Here is a 24,365-nt window from a genome sequence, read left to right on the forward strand (position 1 = left end):
TAATCCTATTGGTTCAGATTCAACCATAGCGTACGGATAACATAGACATCATGCTAATCCTTGTACGGACCGAAACCGGCTATTTAATAGTTTTGCAATGAAATGCTTTTATCTGTCATCTTTTTGTTATCGTCTCCAGCGAGTGCTCAGAATTTGCATGCAACCAAGAGACTATTCTTACACGTCGTCCGAGACGGACTGGCAACCGGTAAACATGTTGGGTGCTCTTGGATCAAAAGGTGAACCTCCCTTGACTGTCGCTTCGACGGGTACCGGACATGTAGGTTGTCAGTCCATCTACCCAGGTGTCATCGCCTCGTTTGATAGCATAAACTCTTGGTGCCTCTATCTGTCTCTTCATGAGTGGAACCTCTGAGTCTTTGGCATATATTCCGATCTGTTTTTGCTTCTTTTGGGAGTGACTGTTTTTCTTTCCTCAATTTACCAAAAGGAGAAAGAGGTTGCCTTCTCGTCTTTGTTTATTTGCTATTTATGTAAGTATATACATTTATATAATATATTTCCTCTTAAATGTAGGATTAAAGCAGGAAGAAGAGAGAGAAACAAGGAGTGAACATCTGAAATCTAGGGTTTCCATGGATTTCCATATGTGCAAAAACTGAGAAATTCTTCCTTGTAAGTATATATCCTTTCTGTTTTGGGAAACTTCGTAGTTCTCGCTTTTCCTTTCTGGGTATTCAATTTCTTCCCTCCATTTTTCACTGGTGTTGGCGAAAGAGAGAGAGATCAGAAAATGGTTAGGGGAAAAACCCAGATGAAGAGAATAGAAAATGCTACAAGCAGGCAAGTAACCTTCTCTAAGAGAAGAAATGGATTGCTCAAGAAGGCCTTTGAGTTGTCAGTCCTCTGCGATGCTGAAGTTGCACTCATCATCTTCTCCCCGAGAGGAAAGCTTTATGAGTTTTCAAGTTCTAGGTCAGTCTTATTTTCTCCATCAACATGTACATATGCATACATACATCTACTGGTTTTAATTATGCTTGTACGATCGTGATGATTCTTTCTTGCTATATATGTAAATGTTGATTTCGTACTAATTTATATATATATATATATATGTACTGAATTTCTTTTTTAGTGAATTGTTGATTAATAGATAATCTGAAGATTAATATCTCGTTGATTTGTGTGAAAGAAATTAATATATATTAGCTGTAGGGTTTCTTTGCAGCAGTCCTAGACAAGTACAGTACTATAGTATCAGACTGCTTCATCTGTCAAAGAGGTCCCCTTCTTCCATGTCATTTTTGGCTTTGAAAATCAAGCTTAACTTGTTTTTCTCTTAATGGAATTTAGATGTTTCTAATTCATAAACTAAAACTTAGAAATTCAGTCCTTTCTCATCAGTTTATATATGGGTCTAAGATAGTGAATATCTTCAGTAGGTCCATTGGTGTCTAACATATAGGAATATGTATATATATATATATATCTATGTATAACTTATCCCAATAATTCATGCACGTTAAGTAGAATCACTGTTTTCAATCCTTTTGATTAATAATTCCTTCCATGAACAGCAAAAACATTACCTTCATGATAGTTTATGAATTAAATTGGATTGCTACATGAATTAAATTGGATTACCTTCATGATAGTACATGATCAGAGAGAGGTTGCAGGAAAATGTACCCTAAAACAAAAAGTACCTTGAGATGACAGTAATTAGCAGAGATATCAATGTATCCTTTTCATGCTAACATCACGGGTTTGGATTCTGTTAATGATTTAATTAATCAAGAAAGATAATTTATATATGTAGAGATCACGATTAACAATGTGATTAGCACATAATCTTAGTGAAAATAGCATCTTGTTCTTAACACTTTTTTCTCTCTTTATTTTTTTAAAAGAAAAGCTAAGGAGAATCGTTATAATTAAGGCTATATATATATATATGTGATTAATCTAATTGGTGAGCTAGAAGTTTGCCGTACCTAATTAATATTCATGTACATCGTGTGCTTCACTCCTTAGATTACTTATTCCTTTAATGTGGGTAAAAAAGATGCATTGCTTTCTTCAAGGTATTCCACCTTTATTTTATTTTTGTTTGACTATATATAAATATATGTATATGTATATGGTGTCAAACAAAATTAGGTAATAATAGCAAATTAATGTAGTTTTGTTATAACATGTAAAGAATACATCTCAGCTTTTAGGAACTAATAACCACATATGTATCCAAACTTAAATTATAATGTAATATTAACCATCTAATTATGTATGTAATATTACCATTTAATGGTATGTCATCATTAAGTCATCTATATATAATATCTAGACACATTATATATTTGCATGCTTAAATTATGTATCGCTTAAGATTCTAATAAAAGATTGTTGTTTTGTGTGGCCGTCAGATACAGTAACTATATATATCTTATATAATTCTGGTAATGCATCAACGAAAAACTGTATTCTCATATATATATATATATATATATATATAAATGTGTGTGTATATATATCTTATATATGTACATATCAAAACTTGGAAGGAAATTTTGCTCACGCAGTATATGAACGTACATATATTTTGTGCTTTTTGAGTACATCAAGATAAGGTTATCTTTGTCATCCTCCATCTTATGCATGATGAATTTAAAGCTTGCTTTATCTGTAATAATTCAAATAAGAAAGGGAATGTAATAATATGTTTCCTAGAGCTTTAACATGCATGCATATCTTGCTTTCTTGATTACGATTTACATGTGTTTGAACTTGACTTCATTACCATAGGTGCTAAAATTTAACTAGGTTTTGCTTAATTTTCTGTATTACTATGGAGGTATTTGGTTTTATTTTTTCTAATTAGCTTATAACTCATGCATTTTAAGACTTGTTATTAGGTTAGTGAAGCATGTAAGCTATAGAAAATGTGTTAAGGTTATTGTATATTCTTTTTTAGAAAAGAAAAATTTATATGTTCTACATAGATGGTACTAGCACGGGAAGAGAATTTATAAGTTGAAAACTTAATAAAATGATTAAAATTAGACAAATTATAATTTACAATTAGCCATAAGTATAAAAGATAGAATTGACTGTTTTACATAACTTAATTTTTCCTTAAGCTTATAATGTTTTAAGTTTGAAAAATATTTGGCTATCTTATTTTTTGGTCTTAATTTTAAGATTTTAAAAGTTACAAACTGATGATAAAATTAGGAGCTTTAATCTGAAACTTTTAGTAAAATGACTGAAAATAGCTAACTAGCTTCTCATTAATTAAAAATTATTTTAACTGTATTTTTATACAAAGAATACATAAAAATCATTGCAAATAAAGTTTATCAACATCATACTCTAATTTTTATTATTAAATTTTACTAATTTTTTGTGTAACATAATTGTATTTAACATAAAATAATTAAAAATAAATGAGATGGTGGTAGAGTTGTAACTTTTTTTTTTTTTTTAAAAAAATAGAAAGTTACACAATATTCATTATCTAAGCGATACAAATATATCAACTATAATATAATATAAAATAACTTCCAAATAATTACGTAAAAGAGTATATCCGATTTGAGCTTATAATTGTTTTATAAGAAAAGAGAAATACATACCAACCATTTAGTTAAATAGTGGTTGATGACTTATAATTTTTTTTTTAAATTTATTGAGAAGTAATTGATCAAGATAATGATTAAAAGAGTTACTTTTTTCTTTTTTAAAAAGTTCTTAATAAAAAAATAATCTCAAGAATTCTTATTTTGGGACTAGAAGTTCATGAACTTTTAGTACTTTTGATCTTTATCCAAATATTATATGTTGTTTTTCTATTAAAATATGATTTAAGCACATTTGACTCATAAGAAAGTTCATTCAAGCACTTTTATCTTCATAAATTTTCGATTTCAAGCTTAGAACTTATCATAGCTTACTTAATCGACTTTATCTCCTTGTATTTTCTATTATTTTGTATGCATGTTTTGTCTTTTCTCTTAGAAAAAAACTTTGTGTTTAGTGTCTATATTTGGTGATTATTCACAAGTTTTGTAATTATTTTGCTTTTATCCAATAAAACATGTCCTTTTATTTTTTAAAAAACCATTAGCTTAAACCTCAAATAACCAATATAACCAATTTTTATTTTTAAAATGAGTGATGACATAAAGTATTAGAATATTTTATAATAGCTTGTAGGCAATAAATATAGGAATTTCTCATGGTGCCAATCATATATATTTACACAAGAAATACAAAAAAAAAAAGAATTAAGATTTATTTGAACTTCATCTCCTAATGAATTAATACTTCTCCTTCAATTTTTATAGCAATTTCTAGAAGACAAGAGAATCGATGACTCAAAATTAAGTAAAATTCTATTTTAACTAACACAATCGTCTACTCCTTATTTAATATATAAAAAACTTAAACTATGAGAATATTTTTTTGAATAATAAAACTTTTTTAATATTAAAGAGATTACAAACACAAAAAACAAAGAGAATACATGATACAAAACACAGAAGTACTGTTACCCCAAACTAAGATATACGTATCTTATATTATGGAGTCAACACAATAATGGATATCTATGCTATAGTACGGGCATAATAATAACTAAAAAGCTACACATTTAAAACACATAATCATGGCTAATCCCCCAATAAATGCCAAAATAATTATAACATCACATATCAAAATTCACTACACTACTGAAAATTTGGTGGCCCCAAGCTAGGCCCCAGAAGGCTATTCATATATGGAGTATAAAGCCATAGACCAAAATATCACTGACCCAATAACTTGTTAGTTCCAAACAACTATTTTTAAAAACTCAAATTCAACTTATTAGTAATAGACAATTCGAGTAATTATATAGAGATAAACAACCACATATATTTTCAATGTGATATTCGAGTATCACAATATCCACTACTTAAGATCTTGATGTCCTTATCAAGGCCACATAGAATAATCATAATTCACACTTTAAGGACTCATAAGGTCCAAAATCATTCTAGCTTGGAGTCACCCAATTAGTACATACTTTGGTAAAATTCGTAATACTCAAGTTTCAAGTACCATTGGTCCAATGACTTTTAAGGTTCAAACCACCAGTTCTAAAAAATTCAAATTTAATTTATTAGTAGTATCTGACTTGAGCTCTTATGAAACTCAATAATCACATTTCTTTTTAATGTGTTACTAGAGTATCAAGCTGACAAGTATTGTTTGACTAGTGGTATTTATGCCTAAATGTGTTACAAATGGTATCAGAGCACATGCTATCTTGCTGACTATGTGGTGCAATTTAAGACCTTATGAGCCTTTGAATTGTGATTTGTATTTGTGATATATAATATTGATGAGAACATTAAGGATTTAAGTTGTAAAAATTGTGAATTCTAATTCTACATTAGAAAATATATGATTGTTCAGCCCATATAAGATCTCAAGTTGTATATTACTAGTAATTTGAGCTGAATTTTAAAAGGTTGGTGGTTGGGTCTAAAAAAAGTTCTTGAACAGTGGTACTTAGATATAAGGCATCATATAGAATTTAGATGGAGTAAGTTATGCGCCTACACCTTTAATCAATATACACAGACCCCTAGAGTGCATGATCTTTTCTATCGACTCAATAAAGCTTCCACCAAAAAAGTAAAACGCGATCTTGCATAATAACTACCAAAGAGATTATATAATTATGTTAAAAGACATTATAGTAAAATACACCACAAGCAATTAATGGTCTATTTCTTTATATGTTCTAGAAAATATATATAAATATAGTTGTAATATTCAATAAAATATACATTCAATCATTCTTCACATGATATTTCATTATTGAGACCCCATATAAAAATGACATTACCTTAAGGTGGCAAAGTAATATTTCTATTTATTCATTAGAAGAGACGTATCTTTTGAAGGCAGAATGGATTTTTCTTGATATCTAATATAATGCATGAAAAGGTCACTGACTAACCTTAAGATGCCCTGAAAATCATTAATAGAGACTTTTATAAGATGTTTTATTTTTTTATAGAATAAAATTCGCTCAAGAAAGACTCTAAAAGATGTTGATCGCAAATGAGAAGATTGGTTGCAAAGGACTATTGGGGTATTTAATCCCATTCAATCATCTAACTTTCGTCTCTCAGTGTCAACGTTGGTCCAGCAGAGTACTTTTGTTGTTGGTGTTCTTTCCGATCTCTACGCATTTCACCGCGACATTGAAAATTTCTTCTGTCCCTACCATACTCTAGCTTGGTACTTTTCACTGCTTATTCAGGACTGAGCCTTGGGATTTGATAGCGGACTTAAATATAGACGCTTTATACCCAATCATTTCGGATAACATTTGCATCCTTTTTATTATTGTGGCTATTTGTACAGAGTTACCTGATGCTTATCCTCTAGATGCTGTCATTGCTTCTTCTCTAGGAAAAGAAGTTCACAACCCGTGGGCCTACCTCTACGTGGCATTACTTCGTCAGGCTTTTGTCTGTTGAAGAAAATTTCCGCTACTGCACCTCGTTGGAGTCTAGGCCATATCTTAGTCTTAGTGTGGCTGATCATCCTCTCAGACAAGCAATTGATCATCGTCTTGGTAAGTTATTGCCTCACCAACTACTTAATTAGACGTGAACCCCTCCTCACCAACTAAAAGGGTATTTTAGTGATAGGTTCCATAGGAACCGAACAAGCCTATTTAGTCAAATACCTAGCCACAAACTCCTATGTTCCTTTCATTACATTATTTTTGAATAAGTATATGGATAACAAACATTAAGTTTTTTTTTTATTAATAATATCGATATTGATGATAATGATGATATTGGTAGTGACGATGTTGATTATAGTGATGCTATCGATCTTGAATTTGATAGAGCTCTAAGTTAAAAAACTCAAGTCTACTAGAAACACTACTTGACTTTCATTATCTATAAGAAAACCCTAAAAAAAGCTAGTCTTAATTGCCAAACACTAGAATTATAGTCGCTGGCCTCCACATATCTGTCATTCACCACAAGCTGCCCTTTATAATTGACCATAGCCACCAGAATCTCACAGCCAGAAGTAGCTAGAAGGAATCACTCAGCCTTCAATCACCAGAACTTCATGCTTGGACCTGTACAGCCTCGCCATAACTGTGTGCCCAACCTCCTCGGTCGCACACTGCTAGTCGCATACAAATCGAGCAACAATCCATCTTGCCGTACACGTCTTTGTCTAGGTTGCCAATAGTCATACTTCCATTTTCTTACTCAGTTGCTCCAAGCAGTGGTTTCATCCAGGGTACACAACTGCGCTATCTGTTGATGACGTCCTTCACGTGATGTTTTATTTGGCCTTAGTTGCCCCACAATTTTTAAAATATGTTGAATGTTGCATCCTAAAGTACGGGAACAAGTTCCCATATGGGAAACCCTATCCAATGCAATAGTGAATTTCAATTAATCTAGATTGCTTATTATTTTATTGGAAGATCTACTTGAGTTGGTTGCAATTAATTTGAATCACCCTCAATGGAAAAGAAAAGTTAATTCACTTTTTAAAAATTGGACCAAGACTAAGAGAACTCGCTTTTAAAACATGGGACACGGAATGCTCAATGATCATAGAGTGACTTTAGAACTCTATATCACTATAAATAAGTAAAATAGTTATATTCTAGTCGACAACTAAAGAAATGTAAGATTCAATAAAGGAAATATATTTTAAAGTCAAAGATGTAGTTTAGACTTATGACTTGAATATCCAACATGGTGTACAAAGCATGAAATAGGTCAGTCACTAAATATTCTAATATGTACAAAGGCTGATGCCAAGAATTAGATTCGTACTGAATTTTTATGATGGACTATGGTAAGGATGTAACACATCTTAAACAATTTATGGGTAAAAATCAGACCTATTGATTTCTGACAAGACTCTACTTGGAGATTGATCAAGTAAGAATCCAAATTTCAGGTAAAAATAAAATATTATTACTAAATGAGGTAATTGTTATTATATCACTAGAACATAGCAAGAGAAGGTCATGTTAGACTCCTGACCACTGTAGCTCAACACTAATTTTCAAAGGCCTCAAGCATGCCAACAAGGGAAGGAATTAAGTCAAGCGAAAAATTCAAGATTTAATGTTAGCAATAGGGGATAATCTTTAGTATATCTTCTGCAAGAAGCCTAAACATACCATGTAACATCTTGGAACTTAAAAGGAAATAAATAATAAATTGAATGCGGAAGCGAAATAATAAAGTTAAGATTTGAATTCCTTACACAATAATTTAGAATACCCAATAGGGTCACGAGAATGAATCTTTTAAAAGAACAAACGAAAAATCAAAAAAATAAATGGAAAGTAAATAACTCGACATCTTATTCGCAACCCTCTTGTGGATCGAGATCTGGATCTGGATCTTGGTTCTCTTGATTCGAAATAGTTAATAAAAGAGTGAGTTACACTAATCCAATAAAAATGTCACACTACTCACTGATACAGAAATGAACGTTGATAAAAATCATAAAAACAACTAATAGACCTCTTAATTTAGGTAAATTCATTTATCATAAATAAAATCATTTATTACATATTTACCGTAACGAGATTTTTAAAACCGACTTATAGAGGTAATAACACAAATAACATTATAATCTCATTTTCAATTAACCAGAATAATAATTTTTCCTTTTTATCTGCCTACTGTTATCCATGGGAATTCATAGGGATGTCCCCACTACGCGTGAACCCTTATTTAACATTGTTAACTAACTGACCATCTCCATATCTTGACCAGTATAAACGCAAAAAATACCGTCCTTCAAAACCTCGTCCGGTATGAGGGTGAAACGAACCGTTTTCATACTTCATCCGGTATGAGATAACGTTCACGGTGGGGTTCTCTATGTATCCGGTCTGCACACCATCTCATAGGATATCCAGTAAGGCTACCATTCATTCATTCACTTAATCAAATAATTTTTTATTTACATTTAATTTTCAGTTTCAAAATTTAATAGTGAATCACGCAAAATAAGTAATACATGCATCAAGAAGACACAATTAAATTATCTTACCAATTTCGGTGTATTATTATTCGTTTAAAACTGTAAGATCAAATAATTAGTTATAATAAAACAAACAGTAATAAATAATCGATTCTGATTCCATTAACAACCTGTAATTAATTATCGAAATTTTTTAAATTACGCAAAATACCGTATTATTTATAATTAAACTTCAATTCTATAATAAGGAATAAGGTGAGGGATTCTTACCCGAATTGGTGTTCGAAACACTAAACTTTTAGCTGCGTTAACTGGCGATCCCCGGATTTCTTGAATTTTTTTTTCGAACATTAAAACACGCTTTAAATATCTAGAAATACCCAAAAAAATTCAAAATCGGTGTTAAAAATCTTTTTTGGCCAATTTCAGAATTCTGGCACGATAGCACTGTTGTGCTCCGGCGACGACACCGCCGCTTGGGATGGCGGTTTGTCTCAGACTGGCTATTTTCGGCCAGTTTTATTCTCATCCATGTAAGAAAACACGTTAAAGGGCATCGGTTGGACAAAATAAGTCGAAAAACAAAAATTCACTAGCGGCGGGATTTTCTGGTGCGGCGGTTCTGCTGGCTCACCTTCGCGTTTGGACATTTTTCTTAGGTTAACCTATAGAAAATAAAATGGTGAATACAATGGTGAAAAAATTGCATGAAACAGGAATCGAGAAGGGATTCATCAGAGGCAATTTTTAGTTTTTTCTGTGGCAGCGTCGCAGGACTTTATCCGCAGTTTCTGCCACATCAACCAGTTCTTTTGCTCCTATTTGGCCACAGGGGTGTTCAAAATCAAATTTCGAGTGAATAAATTTTTTTTTTACCTTTTTTTGGCAGTCGGAGGTGGCTCTGGCGCGACAGCAGGCAACAATCGGCTCCCTTCCCTGGCGACTAGTTCTTTTTCTCTGGCGGGGGGTTGGCGGTTAGGGTTAGGATTCGATCTGAAGTGATATATTTATACCCGTCTCCCTTATATCTGAGCTGTTCATTGCGTTTGATCTCGACCATCAGATCGCGTTTAAAGAGAAAATAAATCTGCACTGTTCATCGAGATTTGATATGAAACGTACGATGGTGTTTAAAGAGAGAACGAATTTGAGTCGTTCATTACATTAAATCGCAACCGTCCGATCGTGCCTGAAGAGGGAATGGATCCGAACCATTCACGCGCGCGGGAATAAATCCAGACTTTTTGATCGTGGGCACGTGGATTGCCAGCGTGGCCTTCTGTGTGGCTCTGAGTTAGCGCACCTTGCCACGCGGCTGGCTCTGGTTCGTCAGGTCTGCTGATTGGGTGATTATACGTGACATATTTTTTTTAAATTGCGTTTCAACCCCTAATTTTTGATTATTCTTTCAAAAATACCCACTGAACTCAAATTTTTATCTTTTTTTCGAAAATTATTTTCAATTTCATCATCCACTCATTTTTTTCTAATTTTTACATTAAATAAAAATTTATAAATTTAAAAAATATTTTTAAATATATTTATTTTTATATTTATTTATTTTTTGAATTAATCTCGAGCTAAATTTCGGATCTGCATATTACAACTTTCCATCCCTAAAAGAAATTTGGTCTTTCAAATTTGTCTCTCTTTCACTCAATAAAACAATTGGGTATATTGGGTTATGAAGTCTGATTATAGCTCTCATGTGACCTCTCTTTGTGTGTCATTCTGCTGTAGGATTTTAAGGAAAGGTATTTCTCGGTTGCGGAGTACTCTACTCTTTCGGTCCACAGTACCCACCGGTACGTCCTTGTAGGATCGATATTCCTAAAGTGAAAGAAGCTCATGGGCCAAGACGTGAGAGGGGTTCGGGTTGTACTTGTGTAGCATGAACACATAAAACATATTATGGAACCTGGATAGTTCTAGAGGCAGTGCCAGTCTGTAGGCCATGGTGCCAATGCTGTCTAAGATTTCAAATGACCTAATAAATCAGGGATTTAGTTTTCTTCTCTTGCCAAACCTACTGATTTCCTTGAAAGGAGTGACTTTAAGGAACACTCGATCACTTTTCTCAAATTCTAATTTCCTCCTCTAGGCATCCGCATAACTCTTCCACCTGCTCTGAGCCGTTTGGTTGTTCTTCCTGATCTTAACTATTTTGGTTGTAGTCTCCTTTATAAAATCTGGACTGAATAATTTTCTATCACTCACTTCTTTTCAATATATCGGCGATCTACTTGGGTGACCATACAATGCCTCGTACGGAGTCATGCCAATACTTGCTTAGTAACTGTTATTGTAGGCAAATTTTATTAATGGTAAATGATCATCCCAATGACCCCCGAAGTTAAGAACATAAGCTCAAAGCATATTCTCTAGTGTGCGGATCGTCTTTTCTGATTGTTCGTCGGTCTGAGGGTGCAATGCGGTACTAAGGGACAGTTTCGTTCCCATGGCTTGCTAAAAATTAGAGCAGAACCGAGAAGTAAACTTGGGGTCCCTGTCGAACACTACTGTCACTAGCACTTCATGTAACCTGACTATATTATGGATATACATTCTTACTAGTTTGTCAAAATGATCGGTTATTGTGATGGCTAAGAAGTGGAAAAATTTGATGAGTCGGTCAATAATTACCAAATGACATCATGTCCCGAGCGTGCTCTAGGAAATTCTGTCATGAAATCCATTGTGATGTGTTCTCGCTTCTACTCTGGAATTGGTAATGGCTGCAGTAGCCCGCCTGGGCGTTGATGCTCTGCCTTGATTTTTTTTATCCTGTTCCACCAAAATCAGAGTCGCATACTTTAATACATCTTAGTGATTTCGGGATGCGTGACAAATTTTGAGGTATGGACCTTGGTCATGATGTCCTTTTTCAGTTCACTATCATATAAAATACATACTCTATCTTGAAATCTAAGCAATCCATTAGCAGAGACTCGAAATTCTGAATTTACTTCCTGTTTTGCATCTTTCTTGAGGGCTGCTATAATGGAATCATTGGATTGAGTTTTCTTTATTCTCTATATCAACTCAGGTTGAATAGTTATATGGGCCAAACATGTAAGTCTCTTCAGGTCCTGGAGTTGTACCGGTTGTGCATCTCCTATTGCTATGTATTCTAAAACCATTAAGTGAGCTGATATACCTGCACTTTTTTTACTAAGTGCGTTGGTTACCACGTTGCCCTTGTCCGGGTGATACAAGATTTTGCAATCGTAGTCCTTGATGAGTTCTATCCATTTTCTCTGATGTATGTTGAGATCATTTTGAGTGAATATGTGTTTCAAGCTCTTATGGTTAGTATAGATCTAAAAGATCTCTTCATACAAGTAATGACGCCAAGTCTTTAAGGCGTGGATAATCGCGACGAGTTCTAAATCATAGGTGGAGTAGTTTTTCTCATGATTTTTTAGCTGCCTACACCCATAGGCTATGACCTTCACATGTTGTATTATAACACAACTCAACCCCAAGTAGGAGACATCACTATAAACTGTATATCAACTTGTCCTGTTCGGTAAGGCCAACACAGGTGCAGTAGTCAACCATTTCTTTAGTTCTGAAAAACTCATTTTACAGTTTTCGTTCTACTCAAACTTGATGTTTTTTTGTGAGCTGAGTCAAAAGAGTAGATAGACTAAAAAATCTTTTCACAAACCTGCGGTAATAACCTATCATTCTCAGAAAATTACGAATCTCCTTGATCGAGATTAATATTTTTCAGCCGAGCACTGTCTTAATTTTTTCGGGGTTCACTGACACTCAATCCCTTGATACGATGTACCCTAGAAAGGTAGTCTGCTCGAGAAAAACTTCACACTTACTCAAATTTGTATACAACTTTTTTTCTCTGAGAAACCGCAAAACCTGAGTCAGATGGTGAGTGTGTTCTTTTTTGCTTTTTGAATAAAGTAGGATATTATCGATAAATACAATGACGAACTGATATAGGAATTGTCTGAAAATCATGTTTATCAAATCAATAAAGATGGCTGGTGCATTGATTAGTCCAAATGACATGACCATGAACTCTCAGTGTCCGTACCTAGTTCGAAAAACTGTTTGGGAATGTCTTCTATTTTTATTTTTACTTGATGGTAATCTGAACGCAAGTCTATTTTGGAGAAGACCTGAGCACCCTGCAACTGATCAAAAAGATCATCGATCCTAGGGAGGGGGTACTTGTTCTTGATCGTGACCCTGTTCAGTTCAGTCAATATATAATCTTAACATCCCATCTCATTTCCTTGCAAATGTGACTCCTGCACCCCAAGGGAACACATTATGTCGGATGAATCCACTATCCTGCAATTTATTGATCTGTTTTCTCATCTTTTCCATCTCAACACGACTCATGCGGTAAGGGACAACCGAAATAGGCTGGGTGCTTGATTGAAGAGTTATGGTCAATTCAATTTCTTTATCCACTAGCAGTCTTGGTAGTTCATTCGAGAACACATCCGAAAAGTCTCGGACTATCGGAATCTGTCGAATACAATTTTTTTTCTTAGATTTGCCCTGTATCTCTTCTGGGTTGGCTTTTGCATCCTGCTGAGTGAGGTTGTAAGTCTTATCTTGGATTAGAGGTCTGACTTGGTTCTGATTCTTCGGGCACTCTCTCGCGAAATGTTGAACACTCCCACATATATGGCAAGTATTATTGAGGCGATAGCAGAGTTAGTTCCCATGATCTTTGCCATAGTGCTGGCAAGTCCTACCGCAGCCTTTTATCGGAATCTGAGGAGGAGCCTGAGTCATTAGTCTAGGCCTCTTGTTCTGCTGAATAAATGCAGTAGGTGCTGGTCTGTGGTGTGAAATCGAGGGCCTGAGGTTCTCTACTGCTGGTGGGAAAATTCTAAGATTCCTTTTCACTAGCTGTGCTTTGATCAAAACGGCCGAGTAAGTACTAAACTTGAACACATATAGTTGCTGTCTAATCTCAGGACGGAGACCCCAATCGAACTTTCTAGCCATTCTGCCTTCATCCATCATGATCTCAGGGGAATACCAACCAAACTATAAGACCTTTCGGGTATATTCTGATACAGTGATATCACATTGGACTAGGTATGCAAGCTCCATTTTCTTCATATGTTGAAGATACTCTGAAAGGTACTCTGCATTGAAGGCCATTAAGAATTGTTCCCAAGTGACTAGAACGGGTAGGGTGGCTTCTTGAGTTGCTACCAGTGACTTGTCTCTCCCACCAGCATGTAGGTGATAAGTATGACTTTTTGTTCGGAAATCACTCCAAGAGTCGTGAAGGCCTTCTCTATCTCAGCCAACCAGTATTCGATCTCTTCAAAGGAGGATGCCCTTGTAAAAGTAGATTGAGTTTAGTTTTTTATACTTATCAATATAGCTTGGGTCTATTGTGGGAGGAATTGGGTCCCGTAGAAGAGGGACTAGATTGTGCTGGGGATGGACTGGATGGCCTTGTGGTGGTACTGGATCATCCGGTGGATGCACTGGATTGTACTATGATGGTGTCGGATGATATAGTTGGAGCACCAAGCTATACTGTGGTGGTGTCGGATGATGCAGTTGGGGCATTGGACCATACTATGGTGGTGCCAGATGGTACTGCAGAGGAGCAGGGTCGTACTGGGGTGGCTCAGGATCCTCCCACTGCAGAGTGGATCAACCTGTGGTAGCGGGGGAGAGTTAGGTAGCTCCCTCATTTCCTCCTAGGCCTGCTGGGCAGCGATGAGTCTCTCTAGCATTTCAAATATTCGGTCCACATTCTCTCAAAGCAAACCCTCCCGAGCTACTTAGTTTAGTGGGGATCTCTCTCTCCTCATCTATCTGTACCTGCATTTCATAAGGAAATGTTGAGTGATAATTTATTGTTTTTGGTGTTTCGTAAGGATTTTGTGTAAAGAATGGTTTTGAGGAATTTGACTCTGATACCAACTGTAACATCCTGAAATTTAAAAGAAAATCGGAAGCGAAATAATAAGGTTAGGGTTTACATTCCTTACACAATAATTTAGAATACCCAATGAGGTCACAAAAATGACCTTTCTATAAAAACAAATAAAAAATTAAAGAAATAAATGGAAAGTAAATAACTGGGCATCCTATTCGCAACCATCTTGTAAATCGAGATCTGGATCTTTGTACTTTTGATCTGAAATGGTTAATGAAAGAGTGAGCTACACTATCTCAGTAAAAATGTCACACTATTCACCTATATAGAAATAAAGGTTGGTAAAAATTACAAAAATAACTAATAGATCTCTTAATTTAGGTAAATTCATTTATCATAAATAAAATCATTTATTACATACTTACCGTAGCGAGATTTTCAAAACTGACCTATAGAGGCAATAACATAAACAACATCATAATCTTATTTTTAATTAGGCAGAACAACAACTTTCCTTTTTTATCTGCCTACTGGTATCTATTGAGGTACATAGTGATGTCCCCATTACGCGTGAACTCTTGTTCAACATTGTTAACTAACTCCGTCCACATATCCTGTCTGATATGAGTGTAAAAAATACTATCTCTCAATACCCCATCCGGTATGGGGGTGGATCTGGCCATCCCCATACCCTGTCTGGTATGAGCACCAAAATACCAATCCTCGATACCCCATTCAGTATGAGGCAATGTTCACGGTAGAGTTCCCTATGTACCCGGTCCGTCCACCATCTCTGAGAATATTCAGTAAGGTTACCATTCATTCATTCACTTAATTAAATAATTTTCTGTTTACATTTAATTTTCAGTTTCACAATTTAACTATAAATTACGCAAAATAAGCAATTCCAGTGTATTATTATTTATTTAAAACTGTAAGTTCAAACAATTAATTATAACATGACAAATAATAATAAATAACTGGTTCCAGTTTCATTAACAATCTGTAATTAATTATCAAAAATTTTTAAATTACGCAAAATATTGTATTATTTATAATTAAACTTCAATTTTATAACAGGGAATAAGGTGAAGGATTCTTATCCGAATTAATATTCGAAATGCTGAACTTTCAGCTGCGCCTACTGGCAGTCCCCGGGTTCCCTTAATTTTTTTTTTCGAAAATTAAAACACGCTTCAAGTACCTAGAAATACTCTAAAAAATTTAAAATCGGTGTTAAAAATATTTTCCGACCAATTTTTAAATTTTGGCATAGTGCCACCGCTGTGCTTTGGCGGCGGCATCGCCGCCTGCGACAGTGGTTTGTCTTGAACTGACATTTTTCAGCTGATTTTATACTCATCCTTGCAAGAAAATATGTTAAGGGGTCTCAGTTGGCTAAAAAAATCGAAAAATAAAAACTCACAAGCGGTGGGATTTTCTGGTGCGACGGCTCCGCCAGCTCACCTTTGCAGTTGGACATTTTTTTCCGGTCAATCTGCAAAAAGCAGAATGGTAAATACAATAGTAAAAAAATTGCACAAAACAGGAATTGAGAAGGGGTTCATCGGAGACGATTTTTAGTTTTTTCCGCGGCGGCGAGCTTTACTCGCGATTTTTGGCTAATCTGCAGGTCTTTATGTTCTGATTTTGCCATGGGGGTGTTCAAAATCAAATTTCGAGCGAATGAAATTTTTTTTTACCTTCTTTTGGCGGTCGGAGGTGGCTCCAGCATGGCAACGGACGGGGGTCGGCTTCCTTTTTCGGCGACTAGTTCTTCTTCTCTGGTGGGGAGTTGGTGGTTAGGGTTAGGGTTCAGTGTAAAGTGAGATATTTATAACCGTCTCTCTTTAATCTGGACCATTTATCGTGATTGATCTCGACCGTCTGATCGAGTTTAAAGACGAAATAAATATGAATCGTTCATCGTGATTTGATCTGAATCGTACGATCACGTTTAAAGAGTGAACAAATCTGGACCGTCTACGTACGCAGGAACAAATCCGGACCATCCGATCGCAGGAATGCGAATTGCCAGCGTGATCTCCTTTGTGACACCGAGTCAACGTGCTTTGTCACGTGGCACTCCAGTTCGTTAGGGCTACTGTCTGGGTGGTCATGCGTGGTGTATTTTTCTTAAATTACGTTTTGATCTTCAATTTTATTTTTTCTTTCAAAAATACTATTCGAACTAAAATTTTCATCTATATTTTTTAAAATTATTTTTAATTTCATCATCCACTTATTTTTTACTAATTTTTACATTAAATAAAAATTTAAAAATTATATTTAAATTTATTTTTATTATTATTATTTTGAATTAATTTCGGACCAAATTTTAAGGCGGGATATTACATACCAAAGGTTAATGTTAGAAGCTCAATGGTAAGGCCAATAATTCAAGCAAGGATTAGGGCTACACTTTGGTTTTGACTACACACTTATACTATGAAATAAGCTGACCATCAGCATTGCTTATAACTCGATAAAATATAATAAAATTAAACATATTGAAGTTGACAAATATTTTATTAAGGAAAGCTAAATAATGGTTTAATGTGTAACCCATACATGTTAACTAATTCATAACTTATATACGTGTTGATTAAAGGACTAAATAATCTAGCATTCTAGACTATCATTGACAAGTTGGGGATATACAATATCTAATCTATAGCTCGAGGAGAAATGTTAAAAAGAGTTATATATATGGAGCAGAAATAAAAAAACACATAAACCATTCTTGACAAGATTCTTGGCTATTATTTGAGATAGGTTAGTATTGTGCATTATTATATAGCATAACTTACTATTGATCATGATTTATATGGGCTTATCATGCCCTATATGGAACTTTTTCAATAATTTAGAAAACTTAGTAAACAACAAAATAAGTTAAATAAATAAAACTAGGAAAATAGAAAATTTAGGAAATAAAAAAATAAATCTTTTGATTTTCTTTTGTTGTAAAACTTTCCAAGTTTTAGAAAAAGAAATTAAATTTTTGTATTCCTTTTAGTTAACTTCCCAAAATACTTATATTCCTTTACTAATTCCGCTATGTATTTCTTATTATTGAAGTATATCTGCTTTGTGAGCTTGCTATTCTGTATTATTCTCCCTATTAGGTCAAAACTTGAGCTCGAGCTTTGAATTGCCAAAATACAAAAAAGTCGAAGTTAGAACTTGTTTTCTTAATAAGTGAAGTTTATGGAATTTGAAATTGTAATGAAAAAACATGAATAATTCCAAAGTCAAGGATTCTGCAGAGCTAATAGACCGATTAAGAATGATAAAATCCATAAAATGGAAGAACAACCAAACTTTTTTCGTTGCTGCTAAGAGCCAAAGAAATTTTTTGAGTAGTATCTTCAGGTGGAACCTATTTGTTGAAAATATCTTTATTTTCAACCTTAATAATATCAATGTTTGCAATACAATGGGAGATGAATCACTAGATGACGTAATTTCTGTGATAGAAATTGCAGCATCTTTCACAACCTCTTCCATTGTTCTAATTTGGATGATCAATGGGATCTCTTATGTTATCTCATTTATTAATATGCTCTCATGAGTTAGATCATCAATGATAGTGAGATTATCGTGTTTCATAGAAAGAGATTAGTCATGACATCTAGTAGTCACTGCATCATTGTTAATGATAATGAGATCATCTTGCTCTATAAAAAGAAAGAAGTTGTGACATATGGAGGTCACTATATCACTATAATCTTGCAAGGAATTCCCGAAGATTTTATTACCTGTATCAAAGATGCATCAGGGTTTGTAGAATAACTTTCAAGAACTCTCTTTACTAACTCATGAGCATTTGGTGAAACATTTTCCTTGTCTCTTCAAAGATTGTGCCAAAGTAGAGATAATAATTCTATTGGAAGATTATCACTGTCTTGTAGAAGTGTGATTATGATTTCGTCTACGTATGAGAGAACATTCTTCCTTTGTAGTCGGATAAACTTAAGAAAGTACTTGAATATTTCTATGACTAATTCTTCAAAATCAAAGTCCAAAATTACAAGATATAGTCTAATTCTTGCAAGTATTTTAAGAATTAAGATCTCGCTAATATGTGATTCCCTTATCCAATCACTTAATAATTTAAATGTAGGAACAGTTAGCTCAAAAACTTTTTTCATTGGTCTACCATCATAAGGAGCCTCTGAGTAGTCATTATAGTTAACTCACAAGCCATCTTTTAAACCTTTTCCCGCATGATGCCATGAAGCTACTAGTATTGCATTCATTTTCTATTCCATCAGTCCGATTTTGAGAGTTAATGTTCATTCTTAAATCAATTCTTTTGTTGAATGCATGAATAAACATTGATTTATTTGTTGGAATTATCAACCAACCTAAAGAAAAATGAGATATAATGTAAATCCTGACTGAATTAACCTCAAGAAGTGAAAGGTCATGCCTGGAAGCAGAGAACCGATTTGAAAATATTGAAAAGTAGTTTGGAGGTAACTGAACCAGATGAGTTGAATCGAATACGATCAAACTAGTTTGGACCAATCAACATAGGGTTTTAGAATACCAAAATCCATGCACATTGGTTGGAGCAAGACAGTCACAGGTCAGCTTCGGTGACCCCCCGGCTTCGATCTTCGGGTGGTGAGCTCGACTGGAGGCACTAGCCTTAGATCTAGATTCAACATTGCTCATCACAGCCAGGGAGGAGGGCTTGCTATTGCAGTGATGATCCGGTGAGTTTATGGCAAGTAATGAGGATTTTAATGACTGTAAAGGCTGAAATGTGGTAAAAGAGCCGGTTGGCAACCTTTGAGGTAAATGAAGAGGGCGGTGTTGACCACCCCCTGATGGCGTCTAGATATTGCATTGGCCAACTGTTTATATTTTCTTTTACGTTTGCTGATGGTGGCTATTTTAGGATTTTAAGGGTTTTTTTTTCTTTGAAGGCAGTAGAGCTGTACTGTGTAAATTTGCAATGAGTAATCAGGCAGTGGGATGAATATTCTAATACGAACTGTTATAGAACAAAGAGAGTTTGAAAACAAAACTTAGAAGTCTTGAATCTTAATAATCAAAATAATATCTCAGTGTTTGAATACTAATCACAAGTAGTTTCCGTGAATCAAGTAAGTTAAATAGAAATAATAGAGAAAAAGAAAATCTGGGAAATAGAAGAATCCTCTTATTTTCTTTTATTCTAAAACTTTCCAAAACTTAGAAAGTGAAGTTAGATCTTCTTATTCTTTAGTTAATTCCCTAAAACATTTATGTTATTTTTTGATTCTGCGTGATGTTTCCCATCATTGAAATATGTCCATTTTAAGAGTTTCGTTTCTGCATCATCTGGATCTTGGAAATCTTGTGTCAAAACCATTGGGTTAGAACAACATTTTAAAGCATTCTTGTTTATTTTTCCAAATAAGTCACGAAGATACTTGTGTTGGAGGAGGACTATATCCCTATTATCGCACGGAACTTCTAGATAAAGAAAGGAATGAAGTTTTCACAAATGTTTATGAGCAAGAAAGTAATAAATTTTCCTCTAATAAGAACACACTACAACATAATTTGGTTTGCTTCCTCTTGCCTACCTCCATGAAAGCTAGTGATATTCAGATTAGCAAATGAGTATAATGAGTAGAAAATATATCTATATTTTCTCAAAATCACATCTTAAGTCATACATCTCTTTCCTTCTTAGCTAGGTTACAAGAAGTTGTAACATCTCAAACCACCCCTCTCTCATTGCCTACCAATTATATGATAAAACTATATGTAATTGCAGTGGAGATTTCACTACTGCTGACTCATGCAATGGTTTGCTCATCCCCTCTTATTTAATTGTATTGATTGGGTATTCTTATATTCTCATTTTTGTTAAGGGTTTCTTTCGTGGCTATATTTGTACCATGCATACACACTTTGTTGTGTCATACTAGTGATCGAAGTTATTAGTAAATTAAACTTCTTGATTTTTTTTTGTTAAAAGACTATATACTAATGTTCAATTGGTAAACTTCGATTATTTAAGGTTTATAAGACGTAATTATTATTTAGGTTTAGCTTTCCAAATCCTATTTAATTCCATTACTTAGACTTAAGGAGTCCATGTGCATCATAATTTTTTTATGGTTAGAGGATACGCATAGCTATTGGAAAGAATATTTACTCGCCAAATATATAAGTTGATAATTGGCAATATAATATACCAAATTAAAGCTTTAGAAAAGTTCAACTATTTCTTCCAAAATGAGGCAAAGTCTATTGAATGTTTAACTGAATTTTAAGGGGGTAGCCATGGATGTACTCAAATTTAAAGATTCATTTCAAAAATGATGATAATGGTCGTGAATTCAAATTAGATGAATTCTTCTAACTTAAATTTTATTAAGATACAAATGATCTTTAAAAGCACATATTATATATTGTTTTGATATGATTCCATGCATATACTAGAGAGATATATCTGTTATCATTAAAAATATATTGAAAAAATCATAAAATACGTCAATAATGAATATATGTATTTTCATCCCTATGTTCAATGTTACGTAGAGTTAAAGTAGATTTCTACAATATAAGATAGGTTGAATTGATTATTTGAATTTTATAAGATCATAAATATCGAATAGATTTTAGGATTCATCAATCTTAGTATATATTGTTTCTCAAATCTTATAGAATTGTTTATGAGCTAAGTTTTTGTTTTGTTTTTATAAGAGAAATTTCCACCAACTTATATTAAAAACGATTGTGAATTTCTGCATAAATTTAATTCACTTCCAATATATTCTAAGTAGAAAAAGTAACTCCTTCGAAAGATACATGTTATATAGATATATCTGTATATGCTTGTGATCATGTGATTTGTCATGGATAATTTATATTTTTGTTGAAAACATTGCAGTATTGTTATTAATTCTTTTATTTTTCCTCCTTCCTTGTTCTTTTGAGGATATTCAGTGTAAGTAAGACGATAGAACGGTATCAAAAGAAAGCCAAGGATTTTGGACACAGCAGCAAAGTTTCAGGAGATGATTTACAGGTCAGTATTAGCTAGCCAGATTATGTTTACTTCGTATAACTCATCAGTGAATTCACATAATAAAACATTACGTATAGATGTTTTCTTTTGAAGAATATATATCCAACAATACGTTTGGGAGTTGTAAGGAAAGCAAAAGAAATAAGAGAAGGGAATGGAAAATAAAAGAGGGATGGTTGACTTTTTCTATTTTTTGTTCTTATGCATACTTAACATGTATGTAAGTAGATATTTTATTAAAATTTTCTCTTATTAGAAAAAACTCCTGAAAAAAGAAAGACAGAAATTTTTACGGAGTTTTTACAAAATTAATTATTTTAGATAATCGTACATAATCTGAATTAAAATTAAAATTTGCCCATGAGCTTGGCTTAGTTTAAAAAATAACCTTATAAATTGTAGAACGACATATACTTATTTTATAAGTTTAACATACCTAAACGTATTCACGCACAAACGTAGTACGTAAACGCATTCATGCATGTGCGCAAAACGGGTTGTATGCATATAAACATTTTAGAAGCATATAAGTTCTATGAGTTGAACAGTTTGGATAACATCAGATTAGTTATAAATATTATTAATAGATTTTGTGATATGTTAAACATTAACATGAGTTTATTGTAGAAATCTACTAAGATTTCTAAAACAAGTGCTATCATCTTTGCTAACATTCGAAAATATTGGGTAAAAATATATAAGGACGTATAACCTATTCGTTAGTTGTTAGATTCGTCATCAAATTAGTTCGAAGTTGTAAATAGTTATACATGATCGTAATTGTTAAATTTTCATTCTGTGGTGGTTAAGAAATAATTAATTTCATGTATTTTTTAAAGTTTTGATGCTCAATGACCAAACCTCTAATACCTACAAAAAGATTAGATCACTTAAATTTGTAGCAGAAATATGCATAATTATTGTATGTGATAAATTTTTTTTTCAAATTCTTATAAATATCTTTTCTTTTTATGAATAAAAAATTAGTAAATAAATATATTGTTATATATGTAATTGGGTCTTGATTAACTATTATTATTATTATTATTATTTTTTTTTTTTTTGTAGAATGTGAGAGAAGAGGTTTATACCATGACCAAGAAGATTGATGAACTTGAAATATCTCAAAGGTTTCAAATTTAAAGTCTTGTGATAATCAATCTCCAAGATATCTTTAATAGTTGTATGGGAAAATTGAAGCTAATCTTGAAAATCTTGAAATGTAGGAAACTCCTTGGAAATGAGCTCGAACCTTGCTCTGTTGATGAGCTCCAGAGCTTAGAAACTCAGCTCGAACGAAGCTTGAGTAAGATAAGAACAAAAAAGGTATAACACAGTTTTACAATCGATATTATTTTTATTATCGTATTAAAAAATATGTTAATTCATACACCATGCAAGAATAGAGTTATCGAGCCTTTTTCGAAATTTACTATCATTTGTTTAGAAACTTAATGAATAGCTTTCGTTGTTTGGATCTACGATTACACAGAATCAATTATATTTGGATGAAATTAAAAAGTTGAAGGAAGAGGTAATTCTTTTGCAATTGTTTATATTAGTAAAATAATGTTTTTGATTTATTAGAGAATTTCTGATCTGAGATTTTTTTCTCTCTAATCACGTTTTTAAGGAGAAACTCCTTGTGGAGGAAAATAAAAAGCTTCGGGAAAAGGTATTTTTAATTAATTGAATTATAAATATGAAAATCTTAAAATTATTTAATTAAAATTTGTACTTCAATGAATTAATTTTATTGATAAATATTAGGTGATTAATCTGGTATTTGATATTTCAATAATGCAGTGTGGGTTGCAACTGCTAACGGGCGAGGCGAAAAACCCAGAAGAAATGAGAAAACAAAGTTTGGATCAGCAGGTAGAGACAGAATTGTCCATAGGACTACCCAAGAGGCTGAACACCAAAAATCCATAAAAACTTTAGAATAAATTAATTTTAAATAATTATTTTGGGTTTTTGTAATAAATTAATTATACTCAGCACCTTCAAGAGCCAAATAATTTTATTTTAATTGTTATGAACATCTTATTGTATAAAAAATTTAAATGAAAAAGTATAGTCAGACTTGTGCTTTATTTAAAGTTGTTATAATAAGCTTTTTCTTTTCTCTTCTCTTCTCTTCCTTTTATAGTAAACTGCAGAGTGAAATTTCAACTTCGTTAATTGTCAATTTACATGATGCTTAGTTTGTGTTTTTGGTAATTAATTGGGTTTTGTAAGTTAATTAAGAGATGTTGATTGTGAATTAAATAAATATGTTTTAATATATAAAACTAATCATTACGAAATGAATATTCATGCAACTTAAAAGCAACAGTTTTTCTAAAACTTGAATTCAATACCAACACGCATCATCGTTAGACTTGCCTGAAAGCAACTCCCAACCTCTCCCAAAACTTCTGCAGCACTCATAATTGATTCCTTCCTTTC

At 33.1% G+C, this 24,365-nt stretch overlaps 1 protein-coding gene across 3 annotated transcripts; it reads left to right on the plus strand.

Moving 5' to 3' along the window:
• Positions 1 to 321: 321 nt before the first annotated feature.
• On the plus strand, positions 322 to 24,010 carry AGL14 (AGAMOUS-like 14). 3 transcript variants are annotated; one of them, XM_088217570.1, is made up of 9 exons: positions 322 to 460; positions 538 to 636; positions 739 to 936; positions 21,833 to 21,914; positions 22,983 to 23,044; positions 23,141 to 23,240; positions 23,407 to 23,448; positions 23,548 to 23,589; positions 23,721 to 24,010. In XM_088217570.1, exons 3-9 carry the CDS (start codon positions 755 to 757, stop codon positions 23,847 to 23,849), a joined length of 639 nt encoding a protein of 212 aa, XP_088073696.1. In that variant the 5' UTR covers positions 322 to 460; positions 538 to 636; positions 739 to 754; the 3' UTR covers positions 23,850 to 24,010. The 3 variants fall into 3 exon arrangements, with proteins under 3 accessions (XP_088073696.1, XP_088073697.1, XP_088073698.1); XM_088217571.1 differs by lacking the exon at positions 23,407 to 23,448; XM_088217572.1 differs by lacking the exons at positions 23,407 to 23,448; positions 23,548 to 23,589.
• Positions 24,011 to 24,365: the final 355 nt, after the last annotated feature.

This window comes from Carica papaya, chromosome 4, assembly GCF_054855325.1.
Source record: "Carica papaya isolate Zhongbai chromosome 4, ASM5485532v1, whole genome shotgun sequence".
In the NCBI taxonomy this organism is placed as follows: Eukaryota; Viridiplantae; Streptophyta; class Magnoliopsida; order Brassicales; family Caricaceae; genus Carica; species Carica papaya.

What these genes read in the sequence shown, in the direction of transcription:
- AGL14 (XM_088217570.1), top strand. Translation starts at nt 755, where the DNA reads ATGGTTAGGGGAAAAACCCAGATGAAGAGAATAGAAAATGCTACAAGC. An exon ending in GAACTTGAAATATCTCAAAG is followed by an intron (nt 23,045 to 23,140) that starts GTTTCAAATTTA and finishes CTTGAAATGTAG; the next exon opens with GAAACTCCTTGGAAATGAGC. An exon ending in TTAAAAAGTTGAAGGAAGAG is followed by an intron (nt 23,449 to 23,547) that starts GTAATTCTTTTG and finishes CACGTTTTTAAG; the next exon opens with GAGAAACTCCTTGTGGAGGA.